At 35.7% G+C, this 17,152-nt stretch overlaps 2 protein-coding genes across 5 annotated transcripts in view; one reads left to right on the top strand and one right to left on the bottom strand.

The window, feature by feature from the left end:
• The window catches only part of LOC117336155 (deleted in malignant brain tumors 1 protein-like), a 46,630-nt gene extending 43,464 nt beyond the window's left edge, over positions 1-3,166 (top strand). For both annotated transcript variants that reach the window (XM_033896545.1, XM_033896554.1), the window contains 2 exons: positions 293-469; positions 1,974-3,166. In XM_033896545.1, the coding sequence (XP_033752436.1) occupies positions 293-469; positions 1,974-2,101 (305 nt within the window). In that variant the 3' untranslated portion in view covers positions 2,102-3,166. The remainder of the gene's footprint in view (positions 1-292; positions 470-1,973) is intronic.
• A 2,953-nt stretch (positions 3,167-6,119) lies between these two features.
• Positions 6,120-16,021, bottom strand: LOC117336169 (serine/arginine-rich splicing factor 10-like). 3 transcript variants are annotated; one of them, XM_033896566.1, is made up of 10 exons: positions 15,863-16,021; positions 14,421-14,525; positions 13,228-13,331; positions 12,841-12,958; positions 12,559-12,603; positions 12,303-12,347; positions 8,991-9,035; positions 8,482-8,517; positions 8,026-8,094; positions 6,120-7,844 (listed from the first exon to the last, which is right to left on the bottom strand). In XM_033896566.1, the coding sequence occupies exons 1-10, from the start codon at positions 15,925-15,927 to the stop codon at positions 7,727-7,729; spliced, it is 750 nt and encodes a 249-aa protein (XP_033752457.1). In that variant the 5' UTR covers positions 15,928-16,021; the 3' UTR covers positions 6,120-7,726. The 3 variants fall into 3 exon arrangements, with proteins under 3 accessions (XP_033752457.1, XP_033752464.1, XP_033752473.1); XM_033896573.1 differs by lacking the exon at positions 12,303-12,347; XM_033896582.1 differs by lacking the exons at positions 12,303-12,347; positions 12,559-12,603 and having other exon boundaries at positions 15,863-16,020.
• Between the last annotated feature and the right edge of the window lie 1,131 nt (positions 16,022-17,152).

Raw genomic sequence — 17,152 nt, forward strand, 5'->3', positions numbered from 1 at the left:
ACAAGTTGCACTATATTTGGAGCATAGCTATATTTGACGTGGGCTTTCCCAAAACTTAAACTGACCATAATGGACATTGGCTACGAAGCAGATAACTGTTGACCGCAGATTATTTAGTCTGAGACAAAATAATGGAGTTAGATGAGCTTATTACTAGGAATTGCCTTATTGCCAAATTATTTTGGTAGTTTTAGCTGCAGTAGATCTTGGCATGAGCATATTGTCATATAATGATGGAACTTTCAACACTAAAAACCCTTTGTTTTGATGTCATATTCCTCTCACATTTTAGGCACACCTCATATGCTGAAACAGGCAGTGGCTCCCCTCATCAGCCAAGCCATGTGCAGAAGACTGTACAGTAAATCACAAATCACTGATGCTATGCTTTGTGCTGGCCTAGTCGCTGGAGGTGTTGACACTTGTCAGGGAGACAGTGGAGGGCCCCTCGTCTGTGAGGAAAGCACAGGTATTACAATCAAATTTCAATATCACAGATATTAAAATATTAAATAGTTATTTTTTTAAATCAGCAAATATCCTATCAAGGATTTACCACCTCTGGGATCAGTGAGGATGTCAGCGGTATCTAGTTAGAGTGTGTGGGTGTCTGATTACTAAATAAAGCACACTCTGCTTTCCCTTTTAAGTCAGTAAGGGTACCTGTTGTCCCAAATAAGTCAATAAGGATGTTTGTTTTCCCCAATAAGTCAATGAGGTGTCTCCCCCTCCCCAATAAGTCAATGAGGTGTCTCCACCTCCCCAATAAGTCAATGAGGTGTCTCCACCTCCCCAATAAGTCAATGAGGTGTCTCCCCCTCCCCAATAAGTCAATGAGGTGTCTCCACCTCCCCAATAAGTCAATGAGGTGTCTCCACCTCCCCAATAAGTCAATGAGGTGTCTCCACCTCCCCAATAAGTCAATGAGGTGTCTCCCCCTCCCCAATAAGTCAATGAGGTGTCTCCACCTCCCCAATAAGTCAATGAGGTGTCTCCCCCTCCCCAATAAGTCACCAAGCTGTCTGATTCACTAATAAGTCAATAAGGGTGTCTGTTTTCCTCCAATAAGTCAGTGATATTCTCTGTTTCCCCCCCAATAAGTCAGTGATATTCTCCGTTTCCCCCCCAATAAGTCAATAAGGGTGTCTGTTTTCCCCCCAATAAGTCAACGAGAGTGTCTGTTTCCCCCAATATGTCAACGAGAGTGTCTGTTTCCCCCAATATGTCAACGAGAGTGTCTGTTTTCCCCCAATATGTCAACGAGAGTGTCTGTTTCCCCCCAATATGTCAACGAGAGTGTCTGTTTCCCCCCAATATGTCAACGAGAGTGTCTGTTTCCCCCAATATGTCAACGAGAGTGTCTGTTTCCCCCAATAAGTCAGTGATATTGTCTGTTTTCCCCAATAAGTCATTGAGAGTGTCTGTTTTTTTCACAATAAGTTATTGGGATTGTCTGTGTCTGCTTTCTCCAATTAGTAATTGAGTGAGTCCAATTTCCACCATAGTTGAATGACGTGTCCTTTTCCCCCAAATAAGTCAATAAGTGTCTGGTTCTCTCAATAAGTCAATAACAGGATGTCCTTTTCTCCTAATAAGTCTACGATGGTGTTCTTTTATTCAATAAGTCTATGAGGTGTTCTTTTCTCAAAAAAGTCAATGAGATGTCTTCTTTCTCCAATAAGTTAATGAAGACATCCTACCCCCCCCCCCCCCCCCCCCCCCCCAATAAGTTGCTGAGGTTGTCTGTTTCCCCAGATGTTCAAATGAGTGTTCTTTTTCTCCATAATTCAATGTGATGTCTACGTTCCCCAATAATCCATTGAGGGACTTCTTTTTCTCAAATAAATCAATAAGGGATGTCAGTTTTATTGATCAAGTCAAAATAAAGGGTCAGATTGCTGCTGAAATAAATATGAATAATCATTTTACTCAGTATACCATAGTGTATTTTTGTTTCTGATTTTTATCAACAGGAGTCTACACACTGTACGGAGCAACATCATGGGGAGCTGGATGTGGCGAGGCAAATGCCCCTGGTGTCTACACTCATATCAAAAACTTTTTACCATGGATACGGGATAAACTTAAAACACATAGCTAACATCATCAGTTCATTTGACAATCTCAAACAGTTGATGATTATTTGAGTTGTAATTGTGTACAGAATGCTGCATAATTCAAAATATCACTCATTTATTATAAACATTTAATATTTGTGACACAAATGAAGATTTTCTTAATCATCTGAGTAACTAAGAAATGTGGGAGAGGCACGTTAAAAAGTAACAAAGCAATGTTCCTGATAAAACTAATGAATTAAAACCAACATACCTGTATATGTAACAGAACTCTTGGATTTAAATATTTTTAATTGCTCAGGGTAAAAAGTGTAGCTGGCCTCTCAATTGGGATAAAGTTCTAAATTCTAAAATAAAGGAAAACTTGATTTTAATATGGAATACAATGATATTTGTATATTATTCAGAATACCTGCCAGAAGGGCAAGTGAGCTTACGTCCTGGCACAGTGTCCATCTTTTGTTGGTCAACTTTTCCTGATAAATGCTACTTGTCATGAACAACTCTGCATCTTGACCAGATTCGGTGATGCATTATCCTTTGGTGAAAAGGAACCGATTTTGTAAAAGGGTCCCGAGGGATTGGGTTCAATAGGAGAAATATAGCAATATAGTCCTACTTCTTCTGTAGAAATGAATGGATTTGGTCCATATTTGGTCTGAAGCATCCTTGGGTGAAGGGGAACAAATTTTGCATTAACAATGGGTCTGGCCCCTACAGAGGCCTAGGGGTTTGGCCCAATAGGGGAAAGAAAACAAACTCTTTTAAATCCCTCTTCTATAGGATTGAAAAACGTAGTCTAGAAAGCAAATAAATTTTATATAAATGGTGGTTATTCAGCAATTCTTAAAAAATATTTCTTCTTCTGTAGAAATAGAGTGTTTCTCCATATACACTGAAAGATACTGGCCCTCTGTTGTTTTTGTTTTTTGTTTTTTTTTTGCTTGCAAAATAATTCATCAGTTTCTAATTCTAGGAAATAAATCCTCATGCAATTTGTTGATGTTCCTGAGAGAACTATAAAATGATATCACTAGATTGATATGTAAATAAAAGAATATATTACGAATAAAGTATTTATTTATGTTGTTTTGAATAAGTTGTTACTAGTAAATACCAATCGTTTTTACTCTATCTAAATCGATTCCAACCTTTTTAGCCAATAATCATCAGTTGGTGAGCTGTTCATATCACCCTGCCCTGTGGTCCATCCTTAAACAATTTTGTTATTGCTATTCCTTCAGAAGTCCTTGATAGATCTTTCTCAAATTTCATTTGTAAGTTCCTCTTAGTCCATTGTGGTGCTCTTTTGATTTTGTGACCAATTAGAAAACAAAATGGCTAACAGGCAGCCATCTTTGATTTTGACAGTTTAAATTTGTTATTGCTACTTCTCTAGAAGTACAAGGATATACAAACTTGATGTGAAGATTCCGTTTGGAGCATAGTTTTACACATTCGAGTCTGATTGAGTGGGCCAACACTTTATCACTAGCCAGGTACTGACCATAGGCAGGTGGTTATTCTCTGGTTACTCCAGCTTTCCTCCACCTTCAAAACTGTGATGTCCGCAAATGATCCTGGCTGTTAATAGGACATTAAACAAAAACAAACAAAGAGTCTGATTATGAAAATAAAAGGGCCAACAATTTTCACTATAATTTTGTGATGTACCTGTGCATTATCTCCTACACTGTTTTATACTCGAGTCATGGGTTCACCTTGGATAGGCAGTGTGTCATGACCAAAAAGTAGGTAACTCTGACCTACATTTTGACCTATCACCTACTTCAAAGAAAAAGATTGGGTTTTATCTCCTACACTACTGGAACTTTATTGTTTGGACATATGTTACGTAGGGGAGACAGGGTGTCTTGCACCAAAAATAGGCTACTTTGACCTACATCAAATAAAAAAAAAGATGTTTAGGGTCGGATCTCCTGCACTACTTGTCACTGAAACTTAATAATTGGGGAAAGGATTCATCTCACATGGGAAATTGGTTCACTTGTATTGAACTTTTTGATAACGCCTACCAAAATTGGTAATCCTGAATTTATTTGTTTATGTGCATTGTACAACATCATTGAATATGATGGTTCTGTCAAATATTGTCATTATCCGGAACCCCATCCTCAGTAACCGGCTTTCTCAGACATGGACCATGGGACGATTGGTACAGTGACCCTGATCTACAGTCAGTTGAGTATTTGTTTTAATTATACCCCCGCAACGAAGTTAGGGGGGTATACTGGAATCAGGTTGTCTGTCTGTCCGTCCGTCTGTAGATGCATTTTGTCCGGATAACCCCTTCTAAACCGATGGGCCAATTCCGATGAAACTTCACACAAATATTAATGATCATGTGTAGATGTGCATGCCACTTTACTTTTCTCAAAATTATGGTTGCTATGGCAACTGGTCACTATAAACAGGTTTTCCGATAAGAACCATAACTTTAAGTTTGTCCGGACAACTCCTCCTAAACTAAATGGCCAATTTCAATGAAACTTCACACAAATATAGAGGACCATGTGTAGATGTGCATGCCACTTTCTTTTTTCCCAAAATTATGGTTGCTATGGCAACTGGTCACTATAAACAGGTTTTCTGATAAGAACCATAACTTTAAGTTTGTCCGGACAACTCCTCCTAAACCGAAGGGCCGATTTCAATGAAACTTCACACAAATATAGAGGACCATGTGTAGATGTGCATGCCACTTTCTTTTTTTTCAAAATTATGGTTGCTATGGCAACTGGTCACTATTTTACTGGGTTATCTTAGTTAGCTTCTAATTAACAGTTCCAATTCACCATTGATTCGTGCAGATTGCGGGGGTATTAGTCAGCCATCCTGGCGAGTTCTAGTTTTGACTAACCTTTACTTCATAAATTCGTAACAAAATGTTCAGCAGTGAAAAGATACAGGTGACCTTGACCTTTGGTGAGTTAACTCTTTTAATTCTGACCAAATTTGCTTCATAATGCCATAAAATGTTGATCAGTGATAAAGATACAAAATTTGAACTTTACTTTTGACCTCTTTGAGCCAGTGGCTAAAGTTTAGTTAAGTTTACTCCTTGTTTAATACCAACACTTTTTTGACCTTTGAGCGTTATGACCTAGACCTTTGACTTAATTTTTGACCTCAGCATTTTACTTGTGACCATAATGTCATTCATGAAAACAAACTTGGTAGCCATGCTACTGGCCCAATATCATAACTCTTCATTATTGAGAAGCTGTTAACTCACTTGAACCCTGTGATCTTGAAAGTTGGTCAACGCAATTCATTTGAAAATGCCAATTGCTCAATATCAGGTCTCTGGGTTATCGAGAAAAATTCAAGAATGTAAATTGTTTACGGACATACAATGATTGACGAAAGGCAATTGCAATTGGAGATTTTAATATTGCATTAGTGAAAGAAAAAGTTCCAACACAGATGTTTCCAGTGCTTGTTCCACTAGTGGTGGTCATACCAGTGCTTGTTCCACCAGTGGTGGTCATACCAGTGCTTGTTCCACCAGTGGTGGTCATACCAGTGCTTGTTCCACCAGTGGTGGTCATACCAGTGCTTGTTCCACTAGTGGTGGTCATACCATCTAACTCGTGATAAGACACTCAGGTTTTACTTGATTATGTACACTAAAGACCCCAGACCCCCTACCACCTGTTATTATCAAGTGTTTATGGCTTTGGGGATGGAGGTGTCAGTCACGGTTCGGTGTCTTTGTATTACCACTGCAGTTGATTGCCCAGCTCGCATGCCGCCAGGCGGCCTCCAGGATTTCATTTTACAGGGACAATTAATTTCATGATTACAACTAGGGAGCACGACAACACTGAATATATCGATCATTACTTACTATGTATATAAAGGTCAAGCATGTAATCATAGCTTACCAATAAAATGTTACGGTCATGATTGTTATCTGGATTTCAGTTTTAGTCGGAATAGAAATTGAAGAACTTATTAATAAGAACATATTAAATGCCAAAGTAGTGCAAGCAGTGAAATAAATACAAATAAAGGTAATTAATAGTAATAATCCTTTTATTTAAGAAAAAAAGGGAGACCTTTTACATTTACACAGATTTCATAACAAAACATATTTACACAAGTCTCATTTATATCAACAAAAAATACTTGTAATTATGTTACCATTGTCAGTATTAAAGTAAATTTTAAGCAACCTCTAAAATTCACTAAAATCTCAGTATTTTTTCCCTAAAACAACCAGAAAAACCACCACTTGATAGTATCAAAACAACAAAGATCAAATTTAGCAAAATCACTAATTCTCAAAATCCACCCAAATATATTTCCCTAAAAATTTACTCTTTCCGAAAAGTGAGAAGACATCTGGTTTATTATCAAATTAATTCTTATTTTGCTTTAAACCTACTTGTAAATCAATTACAGAAGCAATTATAAAACATTTGAAATCAATTTTGAAAAACATCCTATATCAATTTCCCAAAATACTCAAAAACAGAGCAAAAAATTATGTTATCTGTAGGGTGTGTTGAGATGTCCATACTACAAATGCAACTAAAATTCCAGGTTTGGTTGAAATAACATTGATACTGAGCTAAAACACAAACTTTAAAAGTCCAGATTCCCAGCATACCTTATTAACAGATTCACTGGTCATTAAATTCTGGATTGTATACCATACATGGAGGCTGTGTTACGATGTCCACTATGTGATCTAATTGTAGATCAAGTTTGGTTGAAGTTAGCAATGAATCTAAACTCTCGACATCAATGCAACATGTTGCAGATGACACCTATGGAAAAGTAAAATCATAATGGAGTTGTGATTTTGTCACAGACAGGACAAAAAACATTTAATAAGAGGGTACTTCAGCATATTGCAAGCATTAAAGACTTTCTCATTTTCTTGATTTTTGCTTCTTATTTTATATCACAATAATGAGTATTCAAAATCAAAAGAAAACCACACTTTTCTTCCATTGCTTCTACATGAATGATTTTTGGTTTTAAATGATAAGATATAAATGAAGTTCTTTGTTATGTGAAAGGTAAATTGAAGTAAAACGAAAAAGTATACATGTCTTAAAACAATTATTATATATTACAATATTCAACTAAAATATTAGCCCGTATTTTTAAAGTTACAGAATGTGTTGGATTGAAGCATTTGCATTTTTTCTTATTATTTAAAATGAAAATAAAAAGGGATATTCAGTTCTCGCACTGCGAAACATTTAACAGGCAAATTATTTTTAACAAAACCGAATTCAGACACAGAGCTAGCCCTGGTCTCAGGTGACCCATAAACTCAATAGTAAAACTCCCTATACATGTATTATAATACTGGGACATATTGAGATAGTCTCTACCAAGATACCAATATGGTCTGCAGTAAACTAAAACCTCCAACAGTAAAAATTTCTATTATAATACTGGGACATATTGTGATAGTCTCTACCAAGATATTAATAATCCCATTGTTCTAAATGGCAACACTTCAGTCAGTCGCACACAGATTCATAACAATGCCTCACAAGTAGCAAATCAACACCATTTTGTATTCTGTTTGTTCCTATCGCTCTCGTCATTCTTGATCATTTTTGTCGTGGCAGTCTCTCATACATAAAAATGAATGTCAAGGAAGATCACTCTCTATCCGGTGAAAGACTGCGGCTTTTGCGTGGGGATACTTCCCTTTTGAAGCGTGGGGATGCTTCTCTTTTGACACATATTGGTGATTGCGACCTGCTGTACGACCTCGATCTGTCAAATCAACGAGCAACATCTGTGATAATTTTACAATCAAATTTTATTTACTTAGAATTTAGATAATTTAAGGATATTTCAAATCTACATATTAATAAAAAAAAAAGTTCCATTTTCAGTTATAATTGTTAAGTTCCAGCTTACTTGAAGGAGACAGAGATGAACATGGACAACTCACCTTTTTAGTGATGGGTTTCTCCGTCTTTCGTATGACCTTGACCTACTCCTGGAGCGACTGTAAGACTTTCTGTTCAACAAAGCAGGTATTGAGACAAAAATAATCATTTACTAATTACTGTCAGAACATATTTAGGCAAGGTTTGATTTTGTATGATAAACGTGCAAAAATGACATTGCCAGACTTTATTTGACCTTATAGATACAAATTAAATTATATTAAACATGAAAAATCACTCGTGTTGCCCAGATTGAAAATGAATGGGTTAATTATAATGTGATGAAAAGCTAGATCCACTACACTACCCAACAATACAAGCAACACATATTATGGAGTTTCCTTTTTATACATATAACTAGTAGTGTACAAACAAAATATGGTAAAGTGAAGGGAACTGTTGGATTCTGAAGATGCACAAGTTGTTGTAAAAGTAACAATAAAATCAAGAATGCATACCGGTCTCTTCCTCCCCTGCTCCTGCTGCGAGATCTCCTAAAAACAATAGACATTGATTACAACCAGCAAATTCGTGGAATTTATATCCCCCTCTATCCTGACATATTGCAGGTAAACATTTTTGAGGTTAGAAGTGAACATGTCATTGTAGCTTGTCAGAATGATAAATTCTGTTGAATCAAGGAATGAAAACTTGTTACCAAGTTTAAATAAAACCTGTAAACATTTGATGTTATTGCACGGAAACGAAGCGTGACAGACGGACGGTCATACCCAAATTAATATCCCTCATCTTGGTGAAAGCAGGGGATAACAATAAACATCCAAATATCAAACTATAAGGAGTACATGTTTTTTTTAATTTTTTCTAACAAAACTTTTTAACTGCATTTGTGCAAAGAAATGACCGGAACACATGCCTCTGATTATTTCATGGCTGAGGCATAAACACAGGGTATGAAGAATTATATCATTAAAACCATACAAAAATTAAACTTGTAATAACATACCTTCTGCTATCGTTGTTGTAAGGACTCCTGGATCTTGATCGATGCCTGAAAAAGAAACAAAAACACCTGGTAAGTAAAATACAACTAAATACTGTATCCTTCCTGTGATTGTTGTCTTCTTGTCTTCTGAAGTTTCCAATAAAGTCTGATGTTATCTCAAACAATGTAAACTTATGCCAGTGTGATTGACTAGTGTATGTATTTACATGCACAAATCTTCATTTAACCACAGGAGTCTGCTTCTGATTAGTATTAATAGAAACAAATATTAGCCCCCAACTTCTTATATATCAACACATTTTTTTTCCCCATTGTCATGAAATAGCATAAACAATGGAATCATTGTTTTTCACGTGAATGTAGTAAGCATGTAGTACAGTAACAGAAAGCACAGCACAAGGGCATGGTTTCAAACAACAATTATATGTATATCAGCACAAGGATAAAAAAGTTGCAATCATTTCTTGAAATTACCTTTGTATACAAGTCACAAAACTGACATGAAAAGCATAAAACAATTACTTGACCCTCAAACAACTACACTTACATAATGCAAAAGTTTAAAATCATGTTCTGGAGTCAAATTAAAATTTGACAATACTTTTACAAACTAATATCTAAATAATTGCTATGAGTTTGTGAAGTTAAATAAAACTCTGATTAAGCCTAACAGTGTTCATGTAAGTAATGCAGTGTAATAACTGTATAAAGCTATAAAACAGTCCACGCAGCCAATACCAGGATTTGATGTATCAAAATAATTTTATAAAATTCTATTCCAACTGTCAGAATGAGTAAACAGTATGTTTATTTCCATTTCACACAATTTCTCAATTTTTCGAGGTAAAACAATTTGCTCAAACTAAGTTAGTCCTCAGGGCACATCCAGAACCACCACATTGGAAACTTTCTGAATTCACCATGGTATCCACTAGACATTGATCATATAATCCTTGAGGTAATTGTCCTCCTTCAAAAAATAATCTTTCAAGTTTGGGTGTAATTTCATGTGTATATCATACAACCAACAGTTTTCAAAGTTGTCCCGTCAACAAAGTGGGCAGCAATTAACATCTATAATATTCAAAGCAAAGTATGCCTGTGCTTAATGTGTTTGGAGCTAAAAATGGAGTTGAATATTTGGTTGCACCCGAATAAAGCATTAGTAAATACAAACAAGTTTCAAGCAATAGTAACTTGACATAAGCTTCATTAACTGGTACCCACTGTGTTCTCTTTTACTAAAAATTCTTCTCATGACTATCAAAATTTTGTTTTGAAAGGATATTGAATATTAACAAATCTTTGATAATATAGAAATATGGTCAAATCATATTTCTCCATATTATTTCCTTGACCTTCAAAGTAGGGTGAGGACAAAGTGATTAAACTAGGTTAAGTATCTGAATTATGGATCTTTGCTGAAAAGTTTTTCACTCCACACTTGATGAATCATTGGAGGGAGAGTTTCTATTTCAGTATAACATTTGGATCCAGTAATTTAAAGGATTCTTGATGATTCCTGTACAATATACCCATTGACACCACCAACCCCGACAGAATTCCTGTACATTTTACCTCTTCACAGCACCAACCCAGACAGGATTCCATGCGAGCCCTATACATGATACTTCATCACAGCACCAACCCAGACAGGATTCCATGCGAGCCCTATACATTATATACTTCTTCACACCACCAAACCAGACAGGATTCCATGCGAGCCAGACAGGATTCCTGGTGAGTCCTGTACATTTTACCTCTTCACACCACTATCCCAGATAGCATGCTACAGGCCAAGTATGCCTTAGTGTTTTGATGTATTTTAAAATATTAACTAGCAAACATTCATAAAACATTGTCCTTGCTGCCAATATGGCAGAAATGGAGCTCAAAATCAAAACTGAAGATGTCAGAAGTTGAAACAAAAAACAATTTTCAAATTTGACTACACAGATATGAAGATTGATCCAAAAAGAACATTCATGCAAAACACAGAATGTACTAACATCCTACAAACTTCCATAGGTGAATGGTGAACCTGCAAATGTTTACAAATGAATAAAGGCTAATCTAGGGGATACAACAGTAACTTCAAACAGGCAAAGTTCATTGTTTTGAATAAACTATTATAGCAGCAAACCATGTGCCAAATACCATTACTCCCATTCTCTGGTCTAGTTGTCAGAAAACACTGCATTTCCCAGCCATTTAATAATATCTGTCAGAAAACACTGCATTTCCAATCCAAGCCATTTAATAATATCATGTAATTTTAGCTATTTCTGAATCTAATTATGACTACCTGGTATATTTCAGTTACACCCCCCCAACAAACTATAACAGTATCTGCTATCATGTGTGCTGCATAAATCAATGAAATTCCTGTAGTTAACAAGAGATAAAACTGGCAAAGTTTAGTGATTTGTATCTTAGGTTCTCACAGCTATGTAAGTCACTAGGTGTAACTGATGTATCAAGATTCTGAAAACTGACACAATATCTGATAAAACTACAGACAGCAAGATAAACATGACAGCAGTGTCCAAAGAGTTGACATTTGGGATGACTTAACACTGATGAATTGAAGCTTAAGATATATACAAAGCTGTATATACACCAGGCAGATTATACACTGCAATAATTAATGAAGATGACAACTAAAACAAATGAAACATCTAACAGGGGCAATTTAATGACCAGAAATAAATAAGAATCACACCTGGTGATGGAATGTAAAATCATTTGTGTGACTGGCCACTCACTTACTATCATAATAGTCATATGAACGGGGTGATATGCATTTGCAATAGTACACACCAACTAGTCAGACACTTATACTTTCATACCTAACACTATACTACCCCCCCCCCCCCCCCCCCTTTTGCAATTAAAGGGTCCCCTAGGGTCATTGATACATGATAATTTATCAAAGTTATTAAGTTATAAGTCTGGCAGAGCTACCAGGGGTAAGTTTTTAATTGGTCAAAACAATTTTTTTCCCACAGACAAAAATTGTAAGCAGTACTAGTGTAAAACTTGTGAACCACTAGCAATGTAATCATTCTTGATAAATAAGAAACTGTTGTGTTGGGACTGGAGCAAACCATGAAAACAAACAAAACATAAAAATGAACACAAAAAAACAACAAAATATTTGTGCAACAATTCAATGAATTAATCTACAAACCTTCTCCAGCATGAAAGTTATATCAGCAGCTAAAAATCAGAATTTGATGTCGCTTCTTTTATGGGAAACGCCTCCCCGACATTGCTCGCAACAAGCTGAATTTGCTTTCAAATACAACTCACCGGCTAGAATAATATGGGCTTCTGGATCTGGATCTAGAACGGAACCTGAAACAAACGACACCACAAGCTGAAATCAGCTAAGGAGTCTATCTAATACTGAACCTGCGAAATATAAAGATTTCCCCTTTGTATCTCTTCAGTATCCACTATCATTTTTCCAGCACTTCAAATTTGAATATTACGGTAATCAAATCATGCATATTGGTCAAATTCACGTATACGCATCAACAGAAATTGATTTGTATTCAAAACTCACCGGCTCGAGTAATATGGGCTTCTGGAACGGGACCTAGAATGGTATCTGTGAAAAAAAGAAGGCTTATCTTAATGTAATCTCTTTCCAGCAAATGGTTTTGGAATCACAATTTCCTGAAAAAAATAACTCTGATCTTGTTCCAACTTTTTCAAACTTAATTGGACAAAGTTTGATGATAATCATGTATTCAACAAATTAATGACTCAGTTCACCAACTATGAACTTCCACTAATAAAAAAAGTTTTATTGTTAATTAGAAAAAGGACATAATGAATTACACACCTTGGACTTCGGCTTCTTCTCCTGCGACCGCGATCGTAATCATCACGGTATCCACTGTGATATGGTGAGCTGCCTCTTCTACTAGACGGCCTCTCTTTGGTTTTCATCTGATTGGGAGCTGTAAACATGTGCAAACATGACCAAATTTGAAAATGACCAGTTTCTGATTCGGAAGATGTACTTATATAGAACAATCACTTGAATTTTCTATTGTCCGAATTTTTTCTCCAAATTTTTATAGCAAGAACCAAAATAACAGAATCCTGTTTTCATTCAGAGCCCAACAGCATTCATGACATCCTATTACTATGAAAGGCAGTGATCACTTGAATTTTACTGGCAGGCCAGTATGAACTGGTTAGCTTGTTGTCATGCTTATCAACTTACACTTTCGGTCTCCTCTTGCAAATTCGATTTCCAGTTCTCTTCCATAAAATCTTGTTCTGTCTAGGTGATACAATGCATCATCAGCATCCCTGGGATCTTCAAACGTAATCTGGTTAAGGACTTTCCTTTCTCATTTTGAATCAAAACTTTAATCTTCAATATCACCATTTTACAAAAAATCATAAATATTACAACTTAATTTAAAGCACTGAAATTGATTAAATTTGATTACAATTAAGGTAAGTTTAATTCACTAATACATATAATTTACAAATTCCAGATATATATATACATGTACATTGTATATGAGAAGATATTGATCCTAAATGTTTGTTTGTCCAATAAATGAACATATATACATGAATTAACACTTTATCGGCAGATACATGTTATAACGTTGTTTCTTTACTCTTGTTCTTGACTTGAAGCAGTGTTGAACCAATAGATTTGCGAAGACCATACTTTATAAACAGACTGTGGCTTGATTGCAAATAACCCTTTGGTCCATGTCGTGTGCGGAGAAGCCTCTCTTTGCTCGAGATCTTTTAAGCCAAATACTTGATAGTGAAGATGATGCTTGACCAATACCTTTATCTTGGATCTTTATACGAGCTTTATTCTCTCTATATGCTTGACCTTTACTGTGCTTTAACCTTGAGCCTTGTTACTGTGTCTTTAACCCTTGCCTCGTCTTGATAATATATAACCCTTGAGCGGCTTGACTTGATATCTTTAACTTTGCCTGTAATCTGTATATTCTTTAACCTTGAGCTCTATGTCTTGAACTCTTGATCTTTACGTGTAAGCTTTGCTTGTGTAGTTGTACTTGCATAATTTGCCAAGTTAGTAGCAACCTTATACTTCGCAACTTGACTTTGAAGTCTGACAGAAAAGAAGAAAAAAATTATATATGAAGTATGCATGTTCGAATTCAATACAATTAAATTGATGTTGTAGACTAATGATAGTTACATTAAGATGAAATATTAGATTTTATCAGCTCAAAAGTATTGTGTGCAATTAGTTGAATACATGTACATTATAGCAATAAATTAGACGAGTAAAATTATAGTTGTATTATTCCTTTATAAAGTTGTGTAAAAAATATTCTACATTCACTAAAAAATACGTATACACTGCCATCAGTTCTGAAATTTAATATTCAAATTAGGTTGTGAGACAAGAAAGGATATTGGATATATGCAAAACCTCGAGGTCGACGTGTGAAATAATCCACAGGAACATAAACATCTTTTAACGGGCCATATTTACCAAACAGGGAGCGCAACTCTTCAGTTCTGTACACATATAAATTACAAAGCATACATCAGTACTACAATACACTTATTAACTCCTTGGGAGCACATTAAACAAATTAAAATATAAACTTTCATTGATTTCAATGGCTTTATCACTATAATCAATCATACTTTCAACATAAAATCCACAAAAATGTTGGATGTCATGCAAAACGAGACAGTGTTGACTTTATCAGGTTGGGGAAACCGTCAACTTGTTTATAATATGCGAATTCGCTGATTAAATAGTAAATTCTGAAATATTTCATTTAATGGTGATTTAATCTATCATAAGGTAAATTATATTTTACTAAAATATCTTTACTGAAAGCATTGCTTACCTAGAAATTTGATGTTACACTGCCAGAAGTATTATTGCATGAATTTTTGGTACTTTCCAAAGAATTTTTATTTTTACATTTGTATGATGTTTCATGACTAAATAAATGCGATTTGGGACGAAAATTTTCAACAAGTTAACTTTTAGTGAGATTTTGGCTATTTTAAGTAACAAAACTATACCTCAATTGGCATATAATACAAAGTTGTTTATAACCAAATTGGCGGTCCCCCCCCCCCCCCAACATGCTAATGAGGGAGTTTGACGAATATGATAAGGTCAAGTCCACTATGTGGCAGGCCCCATGCCTTTGTCCGTCACATTATAGAAACCAACAAGTTTTTCCAACAAATGCAGAGGCCTAAGGAACCCATTTTCATCAGTGTAGACTTGTTTAGTTTTCTTGACACCTGTGTTGTATAATTTACAGGCTTTCCCCACTGGTTACGTTTGGGGTGGCACCTAAGAAATTCGTGAACTGCGAAGTATATTTCAGCAGCAGAAGTGTATATCTTGGGAATTTGTCTCAAAACTGAAATAACTGAAAATGATTTCAATTAGGAAGATGAATGGGAATTGTAACCACAGGCGTTTGAAGTTCCGACTGCAAACTGAGATATAATACCATATAAAAAATAAGGGTATTTACCATAATTTTTTTTAAAGTGTTTGTAAATACCCTTATTTTTTATATGGCACTGTATTATATCTCTGTTTACAGTCAGAACTTCAAACGCCTGTGTTGTAACTAAACCAATCAGAAGTTGTTGCACACAATGACACATGCCCACACATTATATCCCTTTAACTATTACATAGATAAAAACTGTAAATTTGATTTAACCAAAAAATTGAGTTCACAGATAGTTATACTGACGTTCGTCCGAACAGACGGACACGTTATCATAATGCACGCTGCGCTACAAGAACCTCACCAAGCAAACCTGACAATGTGGGTATCACGAAACTTATTTCATTTCAATCTTTAGATACGCACCTCGTGTTATCAGGAACATTGCGAACATAAAGAGATGAGTTAGGTGGTCTCGAATAGCGTGACATTTTTTTCACAAATGGCAAAGAATATGCCTTACGCCTAACGCACAACAGACCAACGCACGCGCAGCAAAACCTTGCCTAATCTCACTCAACGAGACTCTTGTTGACCGCTCATGCGGCGTAAGTAAATCAAGCGCCTGGTTGAGCGAGACTAGGTAAAGAGTTCTGACAGGGCGGGAAGTTCGGACCATTTCCGACGACACTTAGGCCTACAAGCTACAAGAAACTTTTCGGCGAATATACGCAACAGAGAAACACGATAAGCTCGAAAGAGCTTGTATATCGACAAACATAATTAAAACAGATATACAAACAACAGTGTCATAAATATATCATAGCTGAAATATGTTTGATGGTCAATATCTTCGCAGACAATTTCAGTGTTTAAAATGTTGAAATGATGAAGGGTTTTCTTTCCAAAACAGTCTGGAATTTTTCAGGGATTGTTTTGATATCGTTGATATCAAACCAGTTAATCAAAATACTGGCCTCTCTCTCCAAAACATCTTTCAATGTATATTCTACTAAGTGTTATAAATCATCTGCATAATTATACAGAGTAGCCGCCTTCATTAATTAATACGATAAAAAATATCTTTCATTGAAATATTAAAAATAAGAGGCCCGAGGATGGAGCCCTCACATAAAAAAGAAAGAGAAAGAAAAAGAGAAAAAATGTCTCAACCCTTCTTCCGATCCCGTCTTCGGCGTTTAATCGACGCGGTCAGTACTCATTCTCATTCATATAAGACAACTTGCTGGGTCTATGACACCTTTGATAGGAGCACGATAATCTATAGGATATCTTTCAAAAGTGTTTCATACGCCAAATATACATTGCTTGGATGATCTAGCGTATCGTAGTTTTTATATCCCAATAGATCATACCTATACTCTGTTCTCATCAAATAGCATATACAATGGCCAATAAAATTCTTCAACTGATGGTATGTTTGTCATTCGTGTAATCCACAGCTGTAAGGAGATTTCTGAAAGGTCAAAAGTCATGTCTTGCGTTCACGTCACTGTTTTAATCCCAGGTGGAACTTTAATCGCGAATACGGGAGCTCGTTCCCCTTCTAAACACCCGATAAATTGAATAAAAGTATCTTTTCAAAAATATGTATCTATAGATTAATATTGCAGGACATAAAATGAAACAACATCGTTGCTCTTTTGCTCAAAGAGGCTAGTAGAATCTATTTGATACTTAATTGAAATTGGGTCT

Source organism: Pecten maximus, chromosome 1 (genome assembly GCF_902652985.1).
Source record: "Pecten maximus chromosome 1, xPecMax1.1, whole genome shotgun sequence".
NCBI classification, from domain to species: Eukaryota; Metazoa; Mollusca; class Bivalvia; order Pectinida; family Pectinidae; genus Pecten; species Pecten maximus.

Coding starts and splice junctions, on each gene's coding strand:
- LOC117336169 (XM_033896566.1), bottom strand. CDS start 15,927: ATGTCACGCTATTCGAGACCACCTAACTCATCTCTTTATGTTCGCAAT. Junction 14,526..15,862: donor AATGTTCCTGATAACACGAG/GTGCGTATCTAA, acceptor ATATGTGTACAG/AACTGAAGAGTTGCGCTCCC. Junction 12,959..13,227: donor TGCAAGAGGAGACCGAAAGT/GTAAGTTGATAA, acceptor ACATGTTTACAG/CTCCCAATCAGATGAAAACC.